We start from the raw sequence: 23,155 nt of genomic DNA on the forward strand, positions 1-23,155 counted from the left end.
TAGTAAAGCTCTGTGCCTCAGTTTCATCATTGGTGAAACAGAATCCTCCTTCTTCTTCTTCTTCTTCTTTTTTGCTGAGGAAGATTAGCCCTGAGCTAACATCTGTGCCAGTCTTCCTCTGTTTTGTATGTGGGATGCCTGCCACAGCATGGCTGCTGCAGAGTGGTGTAGGTCTGCGTCCGGGAACTGAACCCAGGCTGCTGAAGCAAAGCCTGCTGAACTTAACCATTAGGCCACAGGGCCAGCCCCAGATGTTATTGTTATTAATATATGATTATTAATGTTGCCAAAGGGTTATTTTGCGTGGAAAACTTTTGTCAAATAAAATCTCAGGTGTGCAGAGAACTCCTCTGGTGGAAGTGGAGCAGGGAACACGGAAGAACGCGTTGGCTCAAATCCCCTTTCCCACATTTGCTATGAACCCTCCCCCCACCAACCCCAGTGCTGCAAGGGGTCCTGGCTCCCACCACTGCATGCTTTAGTTCAGAGTAGGCCTGAGTCCTGGGCCTGCCCTGACAGGTGCTGTTTTCACCCTTTTTTAATTCTCGGTGTCCATGGGCAGAAAAAATCAAAAAGCGGAAAGCCGCCTTGGTGATAAGAGTTCTTTCTTCCACTTTGCTTTCTCGCAGCTCCTCTCTCCTCCAGGCCGAATGTCTCACTCATCTCGGCCACTCCTCATGGAGAGTGGTTTAGGGTCATCCCCAGATTCTGGTCCTTTTTCTGGGCAAGCTACAATTTCTTGGTGTTTTCTAGTAAGACTCGAATTCTTTCATACCTGGTTCTCCACTTCAACATGGACGACAGTGAACGCCAATTGTGTGGGTCCATCCCCAGAGATTCTGAATTGGTAGGTGTGGGGTTAGGGCGAGCAAAGCTACCTTGCTTGACAAGCTCCAGAGTCCCAAGTTCAGTAACAGCTGTGCCATTTACTGGCTGCGAGACCTTGGAGAAGTCATCACCCGCCCGAGCCCCTGTTCCCTTTTTGGGAAATGAGTGACTTAAAGTAGTGGGTCTCTAAGAACCCTTTCCAGGTTTCCAAAATTCTAAAGGTTTCTCCGTTCCAGCTGTGGTCTGGGCTGTGCACAGCAGGGCAAGAGCCTCCCCTCCTTTGTTCTGCATGTCATTCCTGTCTTAATGCAGGCCAAGATCCCATCAGTTTTCATGGCCATGTGTCCCAGGTCTGAGCCTAAGCGTTCATAGGAATCTTTTTCGGCATACCCGCTGCGCAGCCCTGAATCCCACTTCCTGTTCGCATGTAGGTTTATACTGGTGCTTTTGAAATAAAAGGGAACAGATGGACATTAAGGATGCTCAATACTCACAATGTGTATCATGAAAGCATTTTGCAGTCTGCCAGATTATAACTTCACAGGGGAAAACAAGGGGCATCTTCTTCCTTCTCCCTTACATAGCTCTCCTGCTTAGTGACTGGTACCTGTTGGACAGCCATCTTGTCTGTCTTACCTTATTTGGCTTGTGTGCCCGTTTTCTGCTCCCTCTGTTAGGGCAGTGTTTACCAAAATGCGTCCCACGGTGGGCTGTTTCCATAAGCTATCCCATAAAATCAGTTCTATGGCCAAAATACGTTTAAGAATCACACTAATCCCATTATCATTTTGGATATTCCCAGTACAGGTAAGCATATTAAATGCTCTGAGAAGTCATGCAGGCAAGAAAACTGACTACTATTTAGCCCTCCGTTTTCCAAAGTTACCTGACCCTGGAACCCCTTCTCTCTGTTACTGCCTGTTTGTATTATTCAGTGGAAAGCATTTTGGTCTAACACTGCATTGGAGCCTCCTGTTTTGGGGTGTCCATCCTTTGCCCCAAGAGAAAGCAGGAAGATTGGGCTGGTATCTTAGAGGAGCAGGCCTGGCAGAATTTCTTAACAAACTCTTAGAAGGGTGTATTTACAATAGTGACAGCCATTGCACTCTGCCAAAGAGCTTTAGCTGTGGACAGTGACCTCCTGCAAGAATGAGGGTGCCCCCTGGAAAGTGTTTATACTCTCTCTCTGAAACTTCATACGCCCTTGAAAAAAGGGCGGAGGGGATCCATGGCCACTTTGGTACTTTCTCACAGCCATATATGGTACAAGATAGAGAAATGGCTTGACCAATTGAAACAAAAGCTTTCTCCTGAAACATATTGCTTGAGATTTTAAACAAATAAGTTCAAGAGGAGGAAGGAGATATTTTGAGGCTGATATGCCTTCGAGAAATGAAAGATAAAGAATAGGAACACTTTTGGTTTTTAAAGTGTCTTCCTTCCAGTGTCAGCAGTCAAATGATTTGTCTCCTTATCCAGCCGAGGGGAAGATTTGGAAAATATGTGTAGGAGATCTTTTGATCTAAAGGGATGTGGGAGGGAGAGAGATTTGAAGAACTTTTTCTCTTTTTAAGGTGTTATCCAAGGTCAAATGTCAGCCCAACTGTATACTGATATTTCCAGCAAGTTAACCTTTGTTTAGGTTTTCCAGGTCTTTATGACATTAAGTGAGATTTGAAAATATATCTTGTAAAACTGGAGAAAATGGAATGAAACTATGTAGGAAAATGGTATTTCCATATTTTCTTTAACTGGTTTTTAGCTACCAGCAGAGAAACAAATGACCTCATTGCCCATGGTTTCACTTGGTTTTATCCAAAATAAGCCACTGAAGAAAAAGAATTATTACCTTGTCATATATTAAAAAGAAGCAGCTGTGATTGCTCCAGCTGTTGAGGGCTGCTGCTTCCGCCTCCCCTGGGGTGGAAAAGTCACTGAGGAAAACTGGGGACTTTGTGGCTCCTGCGGGACAGAGATGACTTTAGTCTATTAGGGTGATGCACTTTTGCATTCTGCACATTTTGGGGGCTCACTCCATCACGAGATGGAGTGTTTGTACATGACCTTTTCAGTGACCCAGTACAGCAAAATTTCCACCATTCATAGAAGAAAAAGCATTAAAAGCATCACCAAGGTTTCTAGTCTTTTGAGTTCGCTTATCTTTAGAGAGAGCTGGCATGGTTAGCCAAGAGGGGAAAGCCAGGCAACCTGATCTTAATTTTGAGTCATGTGGAGGGGTCCAATGTGAGTAATAGTTTTTATTTGTTTATTGAGTTTTCCGGGAATCATTTTTGGCACCTAGTAGTGCATCAGCCATTCTTATAAGTAAGCTGAGTATAACTGCTAACCACAGCACAGGGCAGCAGGTAGTGGGGACCCCAGAGAAGTCCCAACAGAGCCTTATGGCTCTTTAGATGGAAAGAGAGGGCCTCTGGTTTGGGGGTTCTGGAGGTTTCCTAGAGGGAATGGCATGGGAGGTAGACTGGGGGCTAAGGTCCAGTGTGGATGGGAGGCAGTGAGGGATCCAGTCAGAGGAACGTGCCAAACCAGAGAGTCAGTGATGGCCAGTTTGGGAGGGAAGAAGCAAGTGGTATAACTTGCTAGCCTGCTAGAGTTTGCTGAAAAGGATCACTATTGCTTCGAAGCAGAAGTTGCTTTTTTCAAGCTAGAATAAAATAGTACAAAGAAAGTAATACTCAAAACTATATAATTTCATGTGATTCATTAACCATCAAACTAACAGAGAAACTTTTTTTATATAGATTTAACAAACATTTATTGAGCCCTAAGTGTGTGCCAGGCCCTATGCTAAGCACTGGAAATAAATAGTGAACCCCTCACCTGTTTAGGGCGTGGGGTCAGAATTCCGTTACTTGCAGCTGAATGCAGTCCTTTTGTAAAATTGGGATAATATATGCATAATACAATATTTACCATTTTAGGCATTTAAAAATGTACAGTTCTGTGACATGAACTACATTCACATTGTTATGCAACCATCATCATCCATCTCCATCACTTTTCATCTTCCTCACCTGAAATTCTATACCCATTAAACATGAACTCCCCATTTCCTCCTCTTCTCCCCAGCCCCTGACAACCGCCATTCTACTTTCTGTCACTGTGAATTTGACTACTCTAGATACCTCTAATGAGTGGAATCATACAATATTTGTCCTTTTATGACTGGCTCATTTCTCTTAGCGTAATGTCTTCAAGGTTCATCCATGTTGTAGCATCTGTCAGAATGTCCTTCCTTTTGAAGGGTGAATTAATATTCCATTGTATGCATATACCACATTTAGTTCATCCATTCGTTTATCCAAACAATAGCCATTGTTTATCCATCCATTGATGGACACTTGGGTTGTTTCCACCTTTGGCTATTGTGAGTTACGCTGCTATGAACATGGGTATACAAATATCCGTGCAAGTCCCTGCTTTCACTTCTTTCACTGCTTTTGGGTATTTACCTGGAAGTGGAATTGCTGGATCATATTCTGTTTAATTTTTTGAGGAACTGGCATTCCATTTTCCACAATGGCTGCACCACCTTACATTTCCACAGTAGCGCACAAGGGTTCCATTCCAGTTTCTGCACATCCTCACAAACACTTATTTTCTGTTTTGTTTTGTTCTGTTTTGTTTTAGTAATAACCCTCCTAATGAGTGTGAAGTGGTATCTCATTGTGGTTTTGATTTGCATTCCCTAGTGATTAGTGAAGCTGAACATCTTTCCATGTGCGTATTGGCCATTTGTGTAACTTCTTTGGAGAAATGTTTATTCAAGTTCTTTGCCCAGTTTTTAATTAGGTTGTTGTATTGTTGTTGAGTAAAGGAGTTCTTTATATATTCTGAATATCAATTCCTTATCACATATATGATTTACAAGTAGTTTCTCCCATTCTGTAGGTTGTTTTTTCACTCCTTTGATAGTGTCCTTTGCACAAAAGTTTTTGATTTTGATGAAGTCCAACTTTTCTACTTTTTGGATTTTTTGCCTGTGCTTTTGGTGTCATATCCAAGAAATCATTGCCAAATCCAGTGTGATGAAGCTTTTGCTCTGGGTTTTCTTCTAAAAGTTTTCTAGTTTGAGCTCTTATGTTTAGATCTTTGGTCCATTTTGAGTTAACTTTTTTATATGGTATAAGGTAAGAATCCATCTCCATTTTTTTGCATGTAGATACCCAGTTTTCCCAGCACCATTTGTTGAAAGGACCATCCTTACCCCATTGAATAGTTTTGCAAATCCTTTGACCATATATGCAAAGGTTTATTTCTGGGTTCTGTAGTGAAGTCCACTGGCCCATATGTCAGTCTTAATGCCGGTACCACACTGACTTGATTACCATAGCTTTCTAGTAAGTTTTGAAATCAGGAAGTATGAGACCTCCAATTTTGTCCTTTTTCAAGATTGTTTTGGTTATTCGGAGTCCCTTGAGATTCCATATGAATTTTATGATGGATTTTTCTATTTCTGCAAAAAAACCATCGCTAGGGTTTTGATAGGGATTGCATTAACAGAGCAACTTTCTAAAAACATTTGTTTATATGAGTCGTCATCCTTATTCTAACTTGGATCTCCTGGGATCCTGTAGAATTGTAGACACAAGAAGATTCTTAGAGCATTTGTGAGCACAGCCCAGCTCGCTCTCCCCCCATGCCCTCTCACTCTCCTTTGTGGTTCTCATGCCTCCTTCTCCCTCTTTCCATACCTCCAAGGATCCTCTCCGGGAGGGTGTTGGAGAGAAGACTAGGTTTAAGCCCATGCCCTTAATGTTAGACACTGATCACAACAGTGCGGAGAAGGCTCCTCCAGCCAGGCTCAAGGAATGCTGCAGAACCACTGATGGATGGAGTGAGGTTCACGTGGCCAGCAGGGCTGTAGAGAAATGACCTGAGCAACTCTGAAGACAAGCTCCAGCCTGTGTGCTTGGAGTCCACGCGCTGTAAAAAGAAATAAAAACTGGTTTCAATTATCCTAACAAATTTGAGTGCACAAGATTGACAACTTGACAAATTATAGGAAATTGCCAACATTTTCCCAGGTCCGATTATCAGGCCTTTTCATGAAGACCCTGGAGAGGATTTAGGTGGGAAACTTCCCCAGGGCAGGTTTGAAGTCACAGTAGCGGTGACAGGGGCTGAGATCAGCCAGCCTGGAACACACTCCCTGAGTGCCTGCTGGCATCGGGACCAGACCACCAACGTTTCCCTAACCAAGAGACTGGGACAGAAGGGACCTGTGGCCAGTGTTGGCCTTCCTGGAGGGAAAGAGGAAGAAATGCTTATTTATCTGCCTTAGACAGTATTTTCATTTAGAAAGTATTTTGGTTACTGTCAGGGAAGGTTAAGGCTGGTTGCCAGAAAAACCAAACTTTTCCCTCCCCACTGGAGGATTAATGCTCTCCCTAAACCCTTAAAAAAAAAAAAAAAAAAAAAAAGCCCTTTCTCTTCTTCAAAGGCATCCTGTCTGCAATGTTTCAAATGAGACTTTTTCCTCCTTGCCATGGTTTGTCGGTTGGTGGTGGTTGAGTCTTGTAAGCTGATCTTTGAGAACTGTGATGCTCAGTCTGGGGACATAGAATCTGTTCAGGGGCCCTGATCAGCATTTTAAAAAACGGACTTGAGTCAAATGTATCAGAGCTTATTGCACCTATAAATATATACAATTATATATCTAATTATATGTTTTACAATATAAAATGCATATATTGCATTTTTCAGTTTTATGTATGGATATTTGAATGTTAATTGAGTGTGACATAATGTGTCATTCTTACTGTGTTTAGTAGTCAAAAACTTGCTAAAGCTATTATTTTTTCAATTATATTTTGCTAAACAAGGCCTGGTCATATTGCCAGATCTGTTCATTCTCAGCAACATGTCATGCTGAAAAAATACACATGAATAAAGTTCTAAAAAGTAGCCATTTCACGTTAGTTTGGAACCTGGTCCTTATGTGGGCTTTCTGATTTGATTTCTATCTGGTTGATTACATTTTCCAAAAGAATAGATTTCATGTAAAGCAAGTATTTCTAAAATACTTATTATATGTTTTATATGTAAAATAAGTATTTCTTGATTTAATGCAACAGTGTTTCCACAACTCAGTCTTTCACAGACTTTCTGCGTGATTTTTGCCAAATCTGTGAACCAGATTTAATTTTTTTTTGTTTTTATTTATTTTATGTTTTCCTTAAATCAACTCAAATTTTAATCTACATTTAATATCCACGAAACTGTTAATTTATATATGGACTAGTTATCTGTTCTAATATGCAATAAAATAAACATACAACTTTTAAACTATAAAAATGTCATCCCTGTGCCATCGACAATAATCTCACCGACTTCGATGGCATTGTTGGAGGAATACAGATGTTCGGAACATTCTTGATGCTTTTCTCCTTTCTCCCTCTTAGATTCCTTTGCTCTAACAAAGGTCCATATGCAGGAGAAAAGAAACGAGGGCTGTTAGTTATTAGGGCAAGAAGTGCTCTTAATTTTAAAGAACTCACCCCCACACCCCCAGCAACGTGCACAATTGCACACTTATTTTCCTAGAATATTAGCATTTCTGAGTTCACTGGTGACTCATTCAAGGTTGACTACAGCTTGACTCAGCCAGGTTTTCTCCTGCCTTTATTAGTAAACATCTTAAGAGAACGGTGGAGGGGGACTGCTTGAAGATAAAGAAACACCTGTTAGTCACAGCCCAAAGTAAGGACAGAACTTAGTGAGTGAGAGCTGTGTTCTTGGCCCAGCCTCATAGGGTCTCTCAGAGACTCACTGAGATTTGAATGGAAACGGCTGAAAGGACTCTAGAGAAAGAGCTAATCCTCTTTCTTACAAATAGGGCGACTGAGGCCCAGAGAGGCAAACGGCATATCTTGGTGACAGAGCCTGAGGCTTGGCCTGCCCATCCACACCCCTTCTGCATTTATCTGACCATCTCAGAAGCCTTGTAAGGAAAGTCTCTTGCTAGGAATCACAGAACCCTGGCATTAGAAATGGCTGCTTCCCAAAGAAAAAGGAGCAGCCCGAATATCCGCTTCAGCCAGGGTCACTGGTGTGACACCTTAGAAAGGACAGAAACGTGTCAAGTTGACCTGAACAAGACCACTCATGACTTGGAGCCCCCTTCACTATTAAGGGGATTTCTGGCCATGGTGTAAGCACAAAGGATTGACGATCTGATCCTCAGATGCCCTGTCCCCAACTCAGGAAAGTTCTGTTCTAAAAACCAAATTCAGAATCATCTCCAAGTGCTGGAATGAGTAGCCTTGAAATGTCCCCATGATTTCACAACCAGGGAGGCCCTGTAGTGAAATGCCAAGTAGAAATTCTGAAGCTCTGAGTCCCTGTCCTGGTTTTTTTCCTGGAGTTTAGGCTGAAAAGTTTTAAGAAAACCCTAAGGACTAATCGCAAATCTTGTGTCTCTGTTGCCTTAAATGTGACTTGCAAAAGTCAAAACTGCCAACCAACAATTCAGAAACTGTGTACTGAGTATTTCCTATGTGCTGACAGCTTTGGGACACAGAGATGAATCGAGGAGTGTGTGTCTGTCCTGGAGGAACTCACAGACCTATGGAATAACCAACCAACCCATAGCAGAAGCATGGCGTGACAACCAACTCAAGGGTCACCTCTTCCATGAAGGCTCCCCAGATGGGAGAATCAGTAACGCCTAATCCTTGGGTCTCGTGGTGCCTCATACAGCCCTCCACAGTCCTCTGCGTGATCCTGTGCTCTGTTTTGAGGTCTGTCGCCCCTTTGGACAGTGAGTTCCTAGAGGGCAGGACCTGCATTTTGTTCATCTCTGTGTTCCCAGTGCCTGGTGTAAGGCAGTGGCCCTCCAGAATCTTTCTCCGGGGAGGTATGGACAATGTCCTAGGAAAACAGAAAGTTGGGAAAACGTCATATGATGCAAACAGACAGTCCATTCAGCTTGAGGGCCTCAGATAGTGTAACAGAGGAGAAGGCACTTGAGCTTGGGTTTAAGACAAGTAGGAGGTGCTGGCCCCGTGGCACAGCAGTTAAGTTCACACGTTCTGCTTTAGTGGCCCAGGCTCCCCCCCGGTGTGGACCTATGCACTGCTTGGCAAGCCATGCTGTGGTAGACATCCCACATATAAAGTAGAGGAAGATGGACACGGATGTTAGCTCAGGGCCAGTCTTCCTCAGCAAAAAGAGGAGGATTGGTGGCAGACACTAGCTCAGGGCTAATCTTCCTCAAAAAAAAATTTTTAAAAGACAATTAGGAATTTCTGGGAGCCATTTGGCACAGCCTGAGCAGTGACAGTGTGCGTGTCCGTCCTGCCTGCATTGTGTGGACCCCTTCCATGCACCTGCACCTTTTATCTGAAGGAGACACGTCTTCAGTGAGTCTGTGCATTTCGCTTATGACAAGCCCGGTGTCTGTTTAACTCTGAGTCCACATTAGCTGGTTAGTTGTTGGTTAATTTCCAGCTGTGTATATTAATGTTAAAAATACTCAGAAATGCTAGGGAGGGGCATTTCTTGTCAGAACCATTTCAAGCAAGCTTTGTAGGAGTTCGAAGGAATGAGTGGGAGCAGAGGGTTGTGTTGATCCATGTTCTCATGCTTAGTGGGGAATATGCCCAAAACTTTTCTAGGAAAGAGGGGTGTCCCTCTGAACATGATGTCATAGCTCCTGTAAGGATGTTGTTGCAAACTGGTCCCCCAACCCCCCTTTTCTTTAGCACTTACTTTCTAACAAATGGTGAAATTAATCAGCTCCTTACTGTCTGTTCCTCCCTGCTGGACCGTCAGCTCCATGAAGGCAGAGATCTTTGTTTTGTCAAGTGCCTAGAACCACGTCTGGCATGTGCTAGGTGCTCACCGAATGAATGGATATTATGGGAATGAATATACTGAATGCATGAATGAATGACTACTTCTGCCCCAGATCAGAGCCCAAGTAACAGGGAAGGCCGTTGTCCTAAGAGAAGGGGGACTCGGGACTGGAGGGTCAGCAGTATTCCACCCAGAGCCTCCTGTCCCGCGGCCGCTGTGGATGTCATGAACATACCCTCGCAATAGAAATGCCTGAAAAGCACCCTCATCATTCAAAGGCCTGTTGTTTAAATGTATTCTTCTTCAAAGGAGGTACCCGTGGTGCAGGCCCAGGGGCACTGTGTCAGGAGGCCTGGGTTCAAATCCCAGATATGTCCACATCTAGCTGTGAGATTGAGGGTCAGTCATCAGCCCTCTCTTTGCCTCAGTTTCCTCACTGGTAAACCGAGTATAGTCAGCCCCTCTTCACGACGTGCCTGGCACTGCACCTCCTGACACCCAGGGGGCCATCCGTGGGCAGCATCAGGGTGAGGAGACCCTCTGAAAGGCAGGTGGAGTGGGCGAGTGGGTTGCAGGAGCCTGTTTCCAAGCTCTCCGCAGGAAGAGCTCCAACAACACCCGGCCAGTTTCCTTAGGGAGGGCTGTGCAGCAGCCCCCTCCAGCCCAAATCCCCAGTAAGTCAGGAAGATGTATGTGTTTTAAAACATTGGGAGGTCTGCTTTGGATCACCCTGGCTCTGCGGCTTCCCCGAGCCGTTGAGGGTGAAGGGAGGCAGTCCCGCTGCCGGGAGCTCTCTGCACGGCGCTCGTGTCCCACACAGCGGCTGCCTTCACTCCGCCTGGGCGGCCGTTGACGTTTAAATCATAAAAAGCCGCTCTATATACAGTTTACTCTGTTGCTAGAAGGCAGCGGAACATAGGTATTAAAGAAAAAAAAAAAAAAGGCAGAAGAAGCAGCCGTTAATCCCGCCAGGCTTCTGGGCACTGGAGCAGTTGCGGATGACAAAAGTTAATTAGAAACATGAGCAGTTTAACCGAAAACACTTGTGACAATTGGAAGGGCAGCCTCTTCAGTTGGAGGATTCTTCCTAGGGTGTCGTTGTGGGAGAAAGTGGCTGCCTCTAGGTAAGTCGTGGCATCGTGACTTTGCAGATGGGGACGTGCTCTCTGGGGGCTGAAGGGCTGCCTCCTGTCTGTCACGAGCACCGGGTGGGCTCGGGGCGTGGGTGGGGGCGTGTGCCTCCCCTGCCGCTCTCTCTGGCAGCTGCCCTGCCATGGGATCGCGCTGCACAGTTCTGGCACTGCCTGAAGCAGGGAGCTGCCGATTGCATCTCTGTGATCTGGGCCTCCTGGGTGGCTAGCAGAACTCCAGTTTGGAACCCACTCTTCCCAGAATAGCTCTGGTTCTAGTTTGGACATATTTTGAGGCTTTTCTGAGAAAGGAGTCTGGCTGGGGAAACACTCCTGAGCGCCAGGGGAAAGGCTTGACTTTCAGATAACCTGCGTGTTTTCCTGCCTACAGTGAAGCCACGTGCACAGTTTACACTCTTAAGCTGAGAAGTCTATTTTAAGTCCAGCCTGAATCATGTTTGTAACTCTTTAAAAGTGCCAACACAGAAAAACTTCTATGCTTTGATAGCGTGTAGCAAGTTCTGTGGGTAATTATTCTTCTGTAAAGATTATATATGGTCTCTCTTCTCTATTTTGTTGTCTCTTTTCTTTTAACGTCTCTTTAATGTTTCTTAAAGTTGGATAATGCTCAATTGTTTGGCATAACTGGGAAATGGGGTTGTGGGTTGAATAACTCAAAACAATAGATATTTCCTACATCTTTCTTACACCACCATGGTGGCAGTGTGAACTTTTGTTTGTTTTTCCATAAATTTACGTGCTTAGTTGTGCTTCATGCCTGTTGATGTTAAGATCAGTGTGCATTTGCACAGCACACCCCAAAACGTGATTGGGGTAGGGGGGATGTGAACTGTGCGTGATAGAGAGCAGGAGGAAGTCAAGGTAGAATTTAAAATTGAACCACAGAGAATGCACCAAGCGGGTGATGGAGCTGTATGGCGTTCCGGTTGGGAGTGACTGGCTGTGTGACCCCAGCCAACCCTCCTTTGTCTTCAGTGCAGGTCCACAGGTGTAACTCAGGTTCCCTTCTCTTCCCCTCTCTGCAGAGCCATCGGCAAGCCCAGCCTCCCCCCACCCCGGAATGAGCGAGCATGCACCTGCCTCTTCCGAGAGCGGCGGCCCCTCGGCTCCGGCTAACGTGGGCGCCGCCTCAGCCATCCCCCAGCCTGGCGCCGCCTGCAAGCCTTGGCGCAGCAAGTCGGTCAGCGTGAAGCACAGTGCCACGGCCGCCGTGCTCTCGGTCAAGCAGCCCGTGCCCGAGGCCCCCAGGCCCAGCCCCGAAGCCATGAAGCCAGCCCCCAACAGTCAGAAGTCCATGCTGGAAAAGCTAAAACTTTTCAACAGCAAAGGGGCTTCCAAGGCGGGTGAGGGCCCGGGCTCCCGGGACACGAGCTGTGAGCGGCTCGAGATGCTGCCCAGCTTTGAAGAGAGTGAAGAGATGGAGGCGGCGGGTCGCCCGCTCGCTGCGGCGGGGCCTGCCTCCAACAGTCCCAAGATTGCGCTCAAGGGCATCGCCCAGAGAACGTTCAGCCGGGCGCTGACCACCAAGAAGAGTTCCCCGAAAGGCAATGAGAAGGAAAAGGAGAAACAGCAGCGGGAGAAGGAAAAGGAGAAAAGCAAGGACCTCGCCAAGAGAGCCTCTGTGACTGAGAGGGTGGACCTCAAAGAGGGGCCGAAGGAAGACCCCATTGGGGCGGCCGTGACCGAGATGCCAAAAAAGTCCTCCAAGATCGCCAGCTTCATCCCCAAAGGGGGGAAGCTCAGCAGTGCCAAGAAGGAGGCCACGGCCCCTCCCCACAGTGGAATACCAAAACCAGGGATGAAGAGCGTGCCCGCGAAGTCCCCAAGTGCCCCCGCCCCTCCCAAGGAGGGGGAGCGGAGCCGGGGTGGGAAGCCGAGCTCGGGGCTCCCCCAGCAGAAGCCCCAGCTGGACGGCAGACACTCCAGTTCCTCCTCCAGCCTGGCGTCCTCGGAAGGAAAAGGCCCAGGCGGGACCACCCTGAACCACAGCATCAGCAGCCAGACTGTCAGTGGGTCCGTTGGGACCACCCAGACCACAGGAAGCAATACTGTCAGTGTCCAGCTACCTCAGCCCCAGCAGCAATACAACCACCCCAACACTGCCACAGTCGCGCCTTTCCTGTACAGGTAGGACCGGCCACCCGCCTGCCGTTTCTGGGCTGTTGGGCACAGGAGCCTTCCTGGTGGATTCTAGGTCTTTGAGGGCGGGCTCAGGGCTGCCCTCCAGGAATGTTTACGCAAACAGCTAAGGTACCATGGAATAAGCTCCTGTCAGAGGTGCATGCAGTGTACTAGAGGGAATGGTTAATACAGTGTGGCGTGAGGGAGGTCGGAGAAAGCTCAAGAGGACGTAAATGTGAGCTGACCCTGGGATAAGTAGGATTCCAGGGGCACGTGGGGGCCCGGGGGTGTTTGGGAAACAGCCGCATCTGCAGGAGCAGATGCGTGAAGGGTGGTTTGGTATCACTCAGCTAGCTCCAGCATCAGTCCCAACACATCTGAATGTACTGTAAAAATGGAAGACGCAAAGACCGCTTTGCTGCATGACCGAGGCTGCTTCTCTCAGAGGCATGCATCTTGAGCTTCCAGAGCCTCGCAGTTTCTTACCGTGTCACACGTATAAAGTATCTTCCCAGTCCCTGCTGTGTGCTGGGAGTTTCTGGGGGGAGGGTGGGTGAGAGAGAAGAGTAGTGGTAAGGACGGATCAGCTCTAGAAGAACGAAAGAACTGAGGCTGTATCGAGGACAAGTCTGGGTGTTTGTGGCTGACTCCATCCTTCTGTCTATTACCGGTCCCTCGGTCTCTGTCTCTGATGACACATCCACAGGACCATGGAGCCCGTGTGGAGCCAGGTGCTGCTTGCTCTGTGGGGTTCTGGCCTGTGAGGGGTGCTCAGCCTGCACCGCCCACCTTTTGCAGAAAGGAGGACCCTGGCTCCAGGTGCTACTTGTTGCATGAGGATAAGTCCTCTCCAGGCAGGTGGAAGCTCCCCGAGCACTGCTCCTGAGGGGGTCCCAGAGCTTTGCTCACAGTAGTCAGCTTGGTCGTGTGCTGGACACGTGTGGTGCGTTTGGCCACACTGCACAGTTGAATGACAACTGATAGCTCTACGTAGCAAGAGGGGCCTAAGACTGAATGTGGTAGTCCGGGCACTCATTTTACACCTCTTACCCTAAGTCCCTACACATGTGCAATTGTGTACACGCACTCGTACAACCCTGGGTGTGGACATACGTTGACAGTCACATGTAAGTATGGACGCAAGTACACATTCAGATTTAACATGCAGACGCCCATATGCACATACACTTATAGGCCTGCTCGTATGCACAGGCTCATCCCCAGACTCTCAGCTTCTGCTTATGTTGTTCCCCAAACAATTAGCTATCCCCCCACTCCCTGCCTGAGTTGTGTTCTAGTGGGTTCTGTTACCATTCCTGCCAGGAGCTGGTGGAAAGTCTGGCATGAGGGATTTCAGAGTAATGCCCACCAGGTCCAACCTGTGAAGAAAGGTCCCTTCTCCCTTTTCCTCTGCTCACCCTCCCCTTTCAGTGAGGGTCACACCCAAACTTTTTAATTGAAAGACAGTCATCTTTTTATTAAATCAAGTCATCAGCTCAGCTCACAGTCCTGAGAATAGAGCCAAGGCTTGGAAGTGACTCAGTGCCAGCTGCGTGCAGGGCGTCTAATGCAGTTGTTTGAAGCGTGGAGGCACCCAATTGCTCCCCGTGAAGTTCTCATCATTCCAAGAACATTAATAGTCTTGCGGTAATGCATATTCAAATGACTCTTCACAGATTCTTGATTTGCATTTTCAAAATTAAAATATATGACAGTCTTTGATCAATCCCACTCCTTCCTCCCTTGTTTTTTGGCTGTAACCATTTGAAAGATTGTAAAATATTTAATCCCTGTTTTTAAAAAAAAAAAAAAAAAAGTCAAGTTTTTCCGTGAGAGGAAAATTTCTTAATGATAAAGAGCAAATGTCTGACTAATAGGAGGAGGGAGACAGCCGCCAAGCTGCATTTTAACGTTAATGCTCACCTGGTGTGATGTCCTCCTGGACCCTCCCTCTGAAGTGCCTTCCTCTTTAGGTGAGCCAGGGGAGAGCCTGGAAAGGGGAGCACTGGGATAGGAGTCAGGACCGCTAGGCTCTGTCTTTATTAGCTGGTGACTCCCTGCGTGGTCCGGGACCTGGCTACAGGAACAGCTGGTGAGCATGCACTAGGTGTGTGCAGAGACTCAGCTAAGGGCTGTTCATGCCTTCGTTCATTTAGTCATTCTTGAAGAAGAAGAAGAAGATTAGCCCTGAGCTAACATCTGCCAATCCTCCTCTTTTTGCTGAGGAAAGCTGGCCCTGAGCTAACATCCATGCCCATCTTCCTCTACTTTATATGTGGGACGCCTACCACAGCATGGCTTGCCAAGTGGTGCCACGTCTGCACCCGGGATCCAAACCAGCGAACCCTGGGCACCGAAGCAGAACACGTGCACTTAACTGCTGTGCCACCCGGCCGGCCCCTAGCTATCTTTTTTATCCCCATTCTGTAGGTGAGCAAACAGTCTTAATTAAATAACTTGCTCTAAGTCACAGAGCTAATAGCTAGAAGAGCAGTGTTGAAACCCAAGTCTATCTCACTAGAGGGACCGAGCTGTTAACCATGAAACAGTCTTGACTCTAAATCTCTGCCTCTCTCTGAGCCTTATTATCTTCATCTGTGAAGTGAGGAGGTTGGACTAGATTAGAGGGTTTAAAAAAATGGTTTAGACTCCCTCTGTGCTCTAAAATTGATGGCTCACTGTATGTAACTTACAATGCTCCCCCCTGAGTCTCTCCATGTTAGCGATGTTACCAAGAGACAAAAGGAAGGTAAATCATTTTTTTAAATCACGCAGAATGAATTCTATTTATGGGTTCAGAAGTAACACTGAGCACCTCTATCTCTACACGTTACTGAGTGCTTTTGTGTCGTATCATATGTGATTTCTGTAGCAGCAAGGGGAGGTCGCTGTTGTCGTCCCCTACTATACGGAAGAGGGCCCTGAGGGTCACAGAGGTGAAGCAGCTAACGCAGATGTGCACAGCTGTCAATCAAGTTCTGGGCTCCAGACCTGCAGCCGGCTTGGTGTTCAGACTCCACCTCTAATGTTCCTTCCAGGACCCAGCATCTTTCTAGACTTAAAAATTTCTCACCTATCTGTTCACCTTGCCTTGACTGAGTGCCTGCTTGGCGTGTGAATTTGAACGGACCGTGTTCTTATGTGCACACGTCCAAAGAGCCAGTCTTTGCCTTTAGAGGTCTGTCTCATTGAGGGAAGATTTATTAACTAGGTCGTATTATAATAAACAGGCATTGGAAAATAAGGAGAGTGCTGTGGAAGCACACCAGAGGTGGGGCGGTCAGCTGGCGGACTGGGAGAAGGCTTCCAGGCCAAGGTAGCATGGGAACTGTGTCTTACAGGCAGAATAGGAATAAATAAAGGAAGAAGAGAGAAGGGCCTTTAGGCAGAGGTCTAGTAACTACAAAGACGTTTCTGCTAAGAACATAGTATGATCTGGGAGTGGAGAGAAGCTACATGTGAGTGGAACGCAGGTAGGGCTGTGTATACAGGGCAGGAGTGGAGGAGATGGGGCTGGAAAGGAAGGAAGGTAGAATCCCATAATGTAGGGCCTCTTCTACCACAGTGAAGACTTTAGACCTTATTCTGTGGGCAGGGGGAACCATTGAAGCCCTTTAATCAGAAGGTCAAAGAGATCAGTGGAGGATGGTGTGGGGGGTGGACCAGACCTAGGAACAGCCTAGAGCAGAGATCATGGATTCAGATGCCTAATTGAGCCCCAAAACGAGATACAAATGAGTAGCTCAGGATGCGTGGGACTGTGGCAGAGGAAACTCCTCCTCTCTAGAGGGAGCAGCCACCACTTAACACCAGCAGGTGGCACCCTGCAAGAACGTGAGCTCAGTCTTTCTAGACTTTCTCATTTTTCTGAAAGTAAAGAAAAGAGAAAGAGAGAGAGCAGGAATCCAGATATTTCTTGTGAAATCTCCAAATTTTTAAATGCTGAAACTGATTCAAAAGCTTTAAAATACTCCACAGACCAATGAGAATGAATCTGTGGGCTGGTCCCCACACCTAGCTGCCATTCCCACCCTCCAGGCTGGAGGCAGCGTACTTGGAGGGCCTTGGCAGAGATGGTGAGAGTGTGGATTCCGGCCAGGGCATGGAGAGGAGCACTGGGAGGATGAAAAGCCTTTGTGGGTAGAGATTACAGGAATTAGAAACTGATGGCTGCAGTAGGAGGGCAAAGCGGGGAAGAATGGATGGATGACGAGGTTTATCAGTACATCCCCCACATTTAAGACAACACACATTCTTGGCAAATGCTTTCTTAGAGAGTGCAATCTGGTTGAATGAGCTCAGGATGCTAATGAATTAATAATGTTACACCCAGGGTTCTGCATCTGAGTGTAATTATGTATTTGCATGCCGTGCCTAAGTGAGCAGAAGTAGTTGAGGCAAGAACCCATTGCATGAAGCAGTTGCCTTGATTTGCTTGACAAATAAGAGCATGGAGAAGGTTTGGGGAAGTACAGATTTCAGTCAAGTGTTGAAAGAATGATCAATGGGACCTTTCATGTCAGAAGATCTGAGCTCTGAATCAGAGACCCAGAGGGCAGACACACCTGCTTGGCACCCACTCCTGACTAGTTTTACAGTCATCTTTTTCAGAGAGCCGTGTCAGGGAGGTTGGCGGGAGCCGTGGGGGCTGTCAATGGAGTCATCTTTATGCTTGACTTGCTGGCATTGCTGGTTACTTAGAATTGTGCTCTTTGGCATAGGTTAAATGATCCAAACCACCCAGTCCTCTCCAGCATTGTTCTGGCTGGACCCAGCTCCCTGCTGGGGAGTCAGAGAAGCACTCCCCAGTGAGGGATTGCAGACCCTCCGTTTGGGCAATGAATATTTCATCTTTTACACTTCGATGGCTCTGTCTGTTTCTAGGACATTGCTTCACGTGCGCCGATGAATTATTTAGCATCAGTCTGCTGGTCTGCTCTTTTCTGAAGCTTCTTGCTGAAGGAGGTGGTGGTGGGTGCTGTGGTCAGACCACAGTGGTCCGGATGTGGTAGGTGCTGCTCGTGATACGCTGTCTGTTTGGTTTGTGTGAAGGTCCCAGACAGACACCGAAGGGAATGTGACTGCCGAGTCCAGCTCAGCGGGTGTGAGCATGGAGCCCAGCCACTACACCAAGAGTGGACAGCCTGCTCTGGAAGAACTCACCGGTGAGTATGGAGCCCAGAAGTTCCGTGTCTACTGGTGACGAGGCCTCCTGTGCAACCGCCTGCTGGAAGGCACCGACCCAGCTTGATTTGCAGATGTTTTACTGTTGCATTGATTGATGAGCTAAACCAACTTATTTTCCCTTTTTTCTTACGATTTTCCTTCTTCTCTTTCTTCCCTGTTTTTTTCTCACACACAATCTACTCCCCAGAATTGTAAATGGGTCTCTTACCTGTTGGCAAACCCTGTTTTAAGATAAATTCCATTTTGTTCATGTAGAGGCTCTGGGCCACCCTGACACTTCACTTTGAATCTCTTGTTTACTCTTCAGATAAGTTGCTTTCCAACAAGAGGTGGAACTCTAAAATATTGACTTTTTTATGTCCTGTATGGAAGCACTGATTGAAAATGTGTTCTTAACATCCTCCATTAATTGGGAAGATTATAGCATGCTTCTTTTACCAAAAACAAACAAAATCTAAATTTTAAGTATAACCTACATAATGGTGACTGAAGGGGGCATGGTATAAAAACATAACATCCACAGTTGTCATATAGTTAATTCCACAAATATTCACCTATTAATGTTATCCTGTCACGTTCTTAATTTAAAGAACGAAAGCTGGCATCTGAGTTAGAATGCCTCCTGCAGTGCATTCTGAGTTAGCACCTTCTCTATCTCTTTTCCCCATTCCCCATTGCTGTGCCCTGCCTTCCAGCAACTTCTAATCAGGGAGGCAAGTGGTAAACCACATATTTAGCAGTGGCTGCATTATTCTTCTCATATCTTACCACTTCCAGAGTTGGGTTAAAAATTGAATTTGTGTTTAAAATCCATTTATTAGACTCAATATCCATGACCACACCATTTTAATGGCCACGTTACAGTTGTGGAATTGGTCTGCAGCCCTACGATCAAATCTTACCCATCTCCCTATTAGCTCTGAGTATTAATTTCAGAGCATCTGAGTGATTTAACTATTTCCTTCTGGTTCTGCTGGCTGGCACAGCACCGGGGCAGAGAGGTTCCAAGCCATTTGTAAGTGATCCATCTTGCACTCGTTCAGGGCCCCACATTTGGGATTGATTTTATGTTTCCTTCTCGCCAAGGTTTGTAGCTCTTTGCATGTGAGGACATGATAGCACAGGAAACAGGCCAGCTTTGAGGAGAAGGATGTGGAGTTCAGGTGACTGCTCAGGTCTCCACGCACATTCCAGGTCGTGTTCTTATGTGCACACATCAAAAGAGCGGGGCCGGTGCTTCAGAGCCCGCCGAGTATCAGATGTGTGTCCTCCGGAGGAGTGTGGATTTGTGTCCGACACTGAGGCTCAGCAAAATGCACGTTTGAAAAGCACAGGCAGCAGCCAGAGAACATTCCGCCTAACACTGAACTTCAGAGTGACAGATTGCAGCCTATGATCTTTCACTAGTTTTTCTTTTTCTCCCGTGTCTCTTCTGCATCAGGACTCTAAGCGAGTCAGAGCCCAGAAAGCCTGGGATGCTGTCCGCTGGTTTGGGGGAACAGACTGCAGTCAGTTGTGCCTGATCAAGCACTCGGTGGTATTAAGTCAAGTGGTGTTGGTTGCTAATGAAGACTTCTCAATTGGGATGACTTGTCGGGACGTTCAAGCAGTAGAAACCACATGTGTGATTGTACTGTCAATTATTTTATGGAGAGACTACACAGTAGCACGAGGTTGAATTTAACTTGTCTGCAGCCAACCCCTTGAAATGACAATGAATGGTGGGTGTATTTAGAAATGGACATTGGTGAGACTGTCTGATCAGTTCCTTAGTTTTTCCCCTTGCTTATGCAAATTAGGTGGATTTTCCCATGGTGCTTTGCCACTTACAAGGCATTACAGTGGAGACGGTGCAGTTTGGAGTGTAGAGTTAGAGGGAACCACATGCTCCTGTTTATTATCTGGGCCATGAATCCCTTCTGTCCTTCACTGGCGTATCGTCTTTCAGTCTCTGCTGGAATATTTCTTATGACAGGAAGGCTATTCCTTTGTAAGGCAGCTCTTCCATGTTTTGTTGGCTTTAACTGGTAACGAAGTTCTTTATTCTTACATATCTAGTCACTGGATATAATCCAGCCTCCTGAAGCCCACAGATAATTTCCATTCTTTTCCATGTGGCAGCATGTCCGTTAGCCTCCCTTAGCCTCCCTCTTTCAAGTGAAAATCCCAGGGTCTTTCTTGTTTCTTTTGTAACACCCTGACATCTCCACGCCCAGCCCTGTTGGGTCAGGATAAGGTGTTCTCTTCATCATGACCGGTGGTGGCTCGAGGGAGGGCTGCCCTTGGCCAAAGGCAAGAGAGCCGCAGGTAGCCACGGGAGCGCTTACTCAATTCTCACCAACTCAGCATCTGAGCTGAGAGGGCCCTGCTGTGTCCGTCGGAGCATGGTTGTGATTTTATTTTGTTCAGCTGTGAGTTGGTGGGAAACTCTTACACTCAGTCCATCCTCCAAGGAAGCAAACTTGACAGTTTAGAACATAATCACCTAAGCAAGGCAGGTGCATTACTGGCTGCATTTCTACATTGGAATCTGGTGTATGTAGGACTCTGCGGGGAGCAAACGTCCCCAGCGGGACCCCAGGACGCTGGAATTCAGCAAGCCTTCACTTCCTGCCAGGTGTATCACGTGTCCTTCCATCTGATCCTCCTCCCAGCCCTCTGAGGGGAAGGTTTATCCCCATTTTACAGATGAAGTTCAGAGAGGATACGTGACCCATCCCAGGTCAACTGGCTAATGAGTGACAATGCCACGATGCAAACTTCTATTTGCCGGCATGCAAAATCCATGCTTTTCCTTCAACCCTGTGCAGACTAGATGTCTTTTGAATGATAAATATTTCTTGGGCACCTATAAAAATGTGTGTGTGGCGGGGGGGAGTGTTAGCAAAAGTGAAGGTGAGATACCATCCCATCTCAGAGATCTCTGAAATTCTAAAGGAGGGTTAACAGGTAAATACGTCATTAATAGAGACATGGGTAAAGAAATATAATTATTATACAGCTTGTGTGTGATTTAGTTAACGAAGGTAATTTGAAAACTTGTGCCTAGACCCAGTTTCCTATAAACATTCACTACAGGTCCTAGAGCTGTCAAAGGTCGGTGCCTTTTGGGCAGCCTGACACAGATGAAATGTGGCCAAACTGGCAATAAAAGATATTTAATTGATGGCGCAAGAGATAGATGTGATTACGTTCCTCCAAGGCCACTAAGGGGAGGTAAAGTAGACATTCATCACTGCTTTCAGTTAAAAACACATACGTACCTGTATGTGTTTTAAAGAATTGGGTGGGAAATGCAAGTTTGACCACATTTCAGATAAGAGAAAAATGCCTTCCAAATTTCTTTTGGTTGAAAAGAGGGGTAAAATTGAAAACACTTGCATTTTCAAGGATGGCTTTGCTATAGCCAGTTTCCTCCATAAAATGACGTATCTATTGTTCAATCCGGCCCCCAGCTCCTACGCACCAGCATGCCGAGAACAACCTAAGGAAATTATCTGTCTCAGAAGGAAAGTGAATCTATGACGTTTCTTAGCTGCCTGTTTTCCTATTAATGACAGTTGCTGCAAGTTCTCCTTAGTGTCCAATGTAAGTTTTACTTGCTGTTGCCCATGTGTACTATGTTCTGTATGGAGATTTCTTTAAAATTGTTGCTCAACACTCGAAATAGTCACACGCTTTTAAAGACCCTTGATTATGGTTCTTCGGTCTTCTCAGCCCTCCCTGAAATGGCTCTGAGAGAAAGATGTTTGATTCCTTTAATCGTTACTGTGGTTTGTGCTCTTTTCTTCCTCCCTGGGCAAGCCCGTCAAAACAGAATAGCTGGGGAATGCTAGGCGAGGCTGCTCTGAGAGGGCACATGGCTTTCCTGGCTTGGTGTGGCCTGGTTCTCCTGGGACGTCTGCCGGCTTGACCTCTGCTGAGCCAGATTTTGTGGAAAATCTTGGCCAGGGAATGGAAGTCCCTTGTTCCACAAAGAGAAACCCTGAATCTTGGTGGTGGCTCTTGCTCTGGAGCACCAGCTGGCAGGAGCCGAGTGCTGTGGTGGGCGCTGTGCTCAGCACCTCCAGGCCCCGCCCACTGAGTCCCTGTGGCTGCTGGCATCTTTGAGGTCTGGACTGTCACTGTCCTCGTTTTAGGACTCTGGACTCTGGAGGATGGAGAGGGTCAGCACCTTCCCCAGGGTCACACAGCCAGTGAGTAAAGGAGCCAGAATCTGAGATGACATGATAAATCTAACAAGGACGAACCTCTCTATAGAAATGTTTGATTATTAGGTACACATCTTTTAGCCACTGCAAGTTCCATTTGTAAAGCAGGGCTGGTCAAGGGCAGCGTATATCACCAGTGGATGAGAGAACAGAATGCCTCACCCACTTTTCCGTGGGCAGAAAATGATTCCTGGGAAGTGGTCAGCCCGTACGTGTGTGTCTCTGTTGGAAACAGTGTGAACTGTGCTTACGTCTCTGATTAGGCGCTTTGCTTCTCCACAGGCTGGACTTCACTGGTGTCAGGAGGGACCTGGGGGGAGAAGACAGCCTTACTCTCCTTTGGGCATCCATCCATCCATCCATTCCTTCCTTCATGCTCAGATCCTTTGTAAGCACCCACAGGGTTCCAGGTGCTGAGCATGGAACATGGTTGTGGTCATGGACGTGATTACTCCGCCCATGAAGCTCACGATCCGTCTGAGAATTAAGATAATCGTAACCCTTGACTTTCCAGGGGAAGATCCTGAGGCTCGGCGCCTGCGGACAGTGAAGAACATCGCTGATCTGCGGCAGAACCTGGAGGAGACCATGTCCAGTTTGCGGGGAACTCAGGTTACGCACAGGTACCTCCAGTGTGGATTTCTCCACTGAGCTAGCTAGTCGCTTGATTTTCACATGGCTTCTCTTGGGTTCGTTCATGCCTCTAGGCAAGTGATTTGGTTAGTAATGGAATAAATAACACTAATCCTCAAATGTGCTGGAATTCACAAAGAATGCCATACAGCGTACAGAAGAAAAGTGTCAGGAGCAAAAATTAGTATTAGGTAGATTCCTCCC

General features: G+C 46.7%; 1 protein-coding gene across 19 annotated transcripts in view; it reads left to right on the top strand.

Moving 5' to 3' along the window:
- Positions 1-23,155, top strand: part of NAV2 (neuron navigator 2) — a 706,422-nt gene that overhangs the window by 529,845 nt on the left and 153,422 nt on the right. For all 19 annotated transcript variants that reach the window (XR_011441179.1, XM_070274944.1, XM_070274945.1 and 16 more), the window contains 3 exons: positions 11,825-12,926; positions 17,973-18,085; positions 22,833-22,941. Coding sequence is in view for 18 of the 19 variants with exons in the window: in XM_070274944.1 (XP_070131045.1) it covers positions 11,825-12,926; positions 17,973-18,085; positions 22,833-22,941 (1,324 nt within the window). In the remaining variant the exon portion in view is untranslated. The remainder of the gene's footprint in view (positions 1-11,824; positions 12,927-17,972; positions 18,086-22,832; positions 22,942-23,155) is intronic.

This window comes from Equus caballus, chromosome 7, assembly GCF_041296265.1.
Source record: "Equus caballus isolate H_3958 breed thoroughbred chromosome 7, TB-T2T, whole genome shotgun sequence".
Lineage (NCBI taxonomy): Eukaryota > Metazoa > Chordata > Mammalia > Perissodactyla > Equidae > Equus > Equus caballus.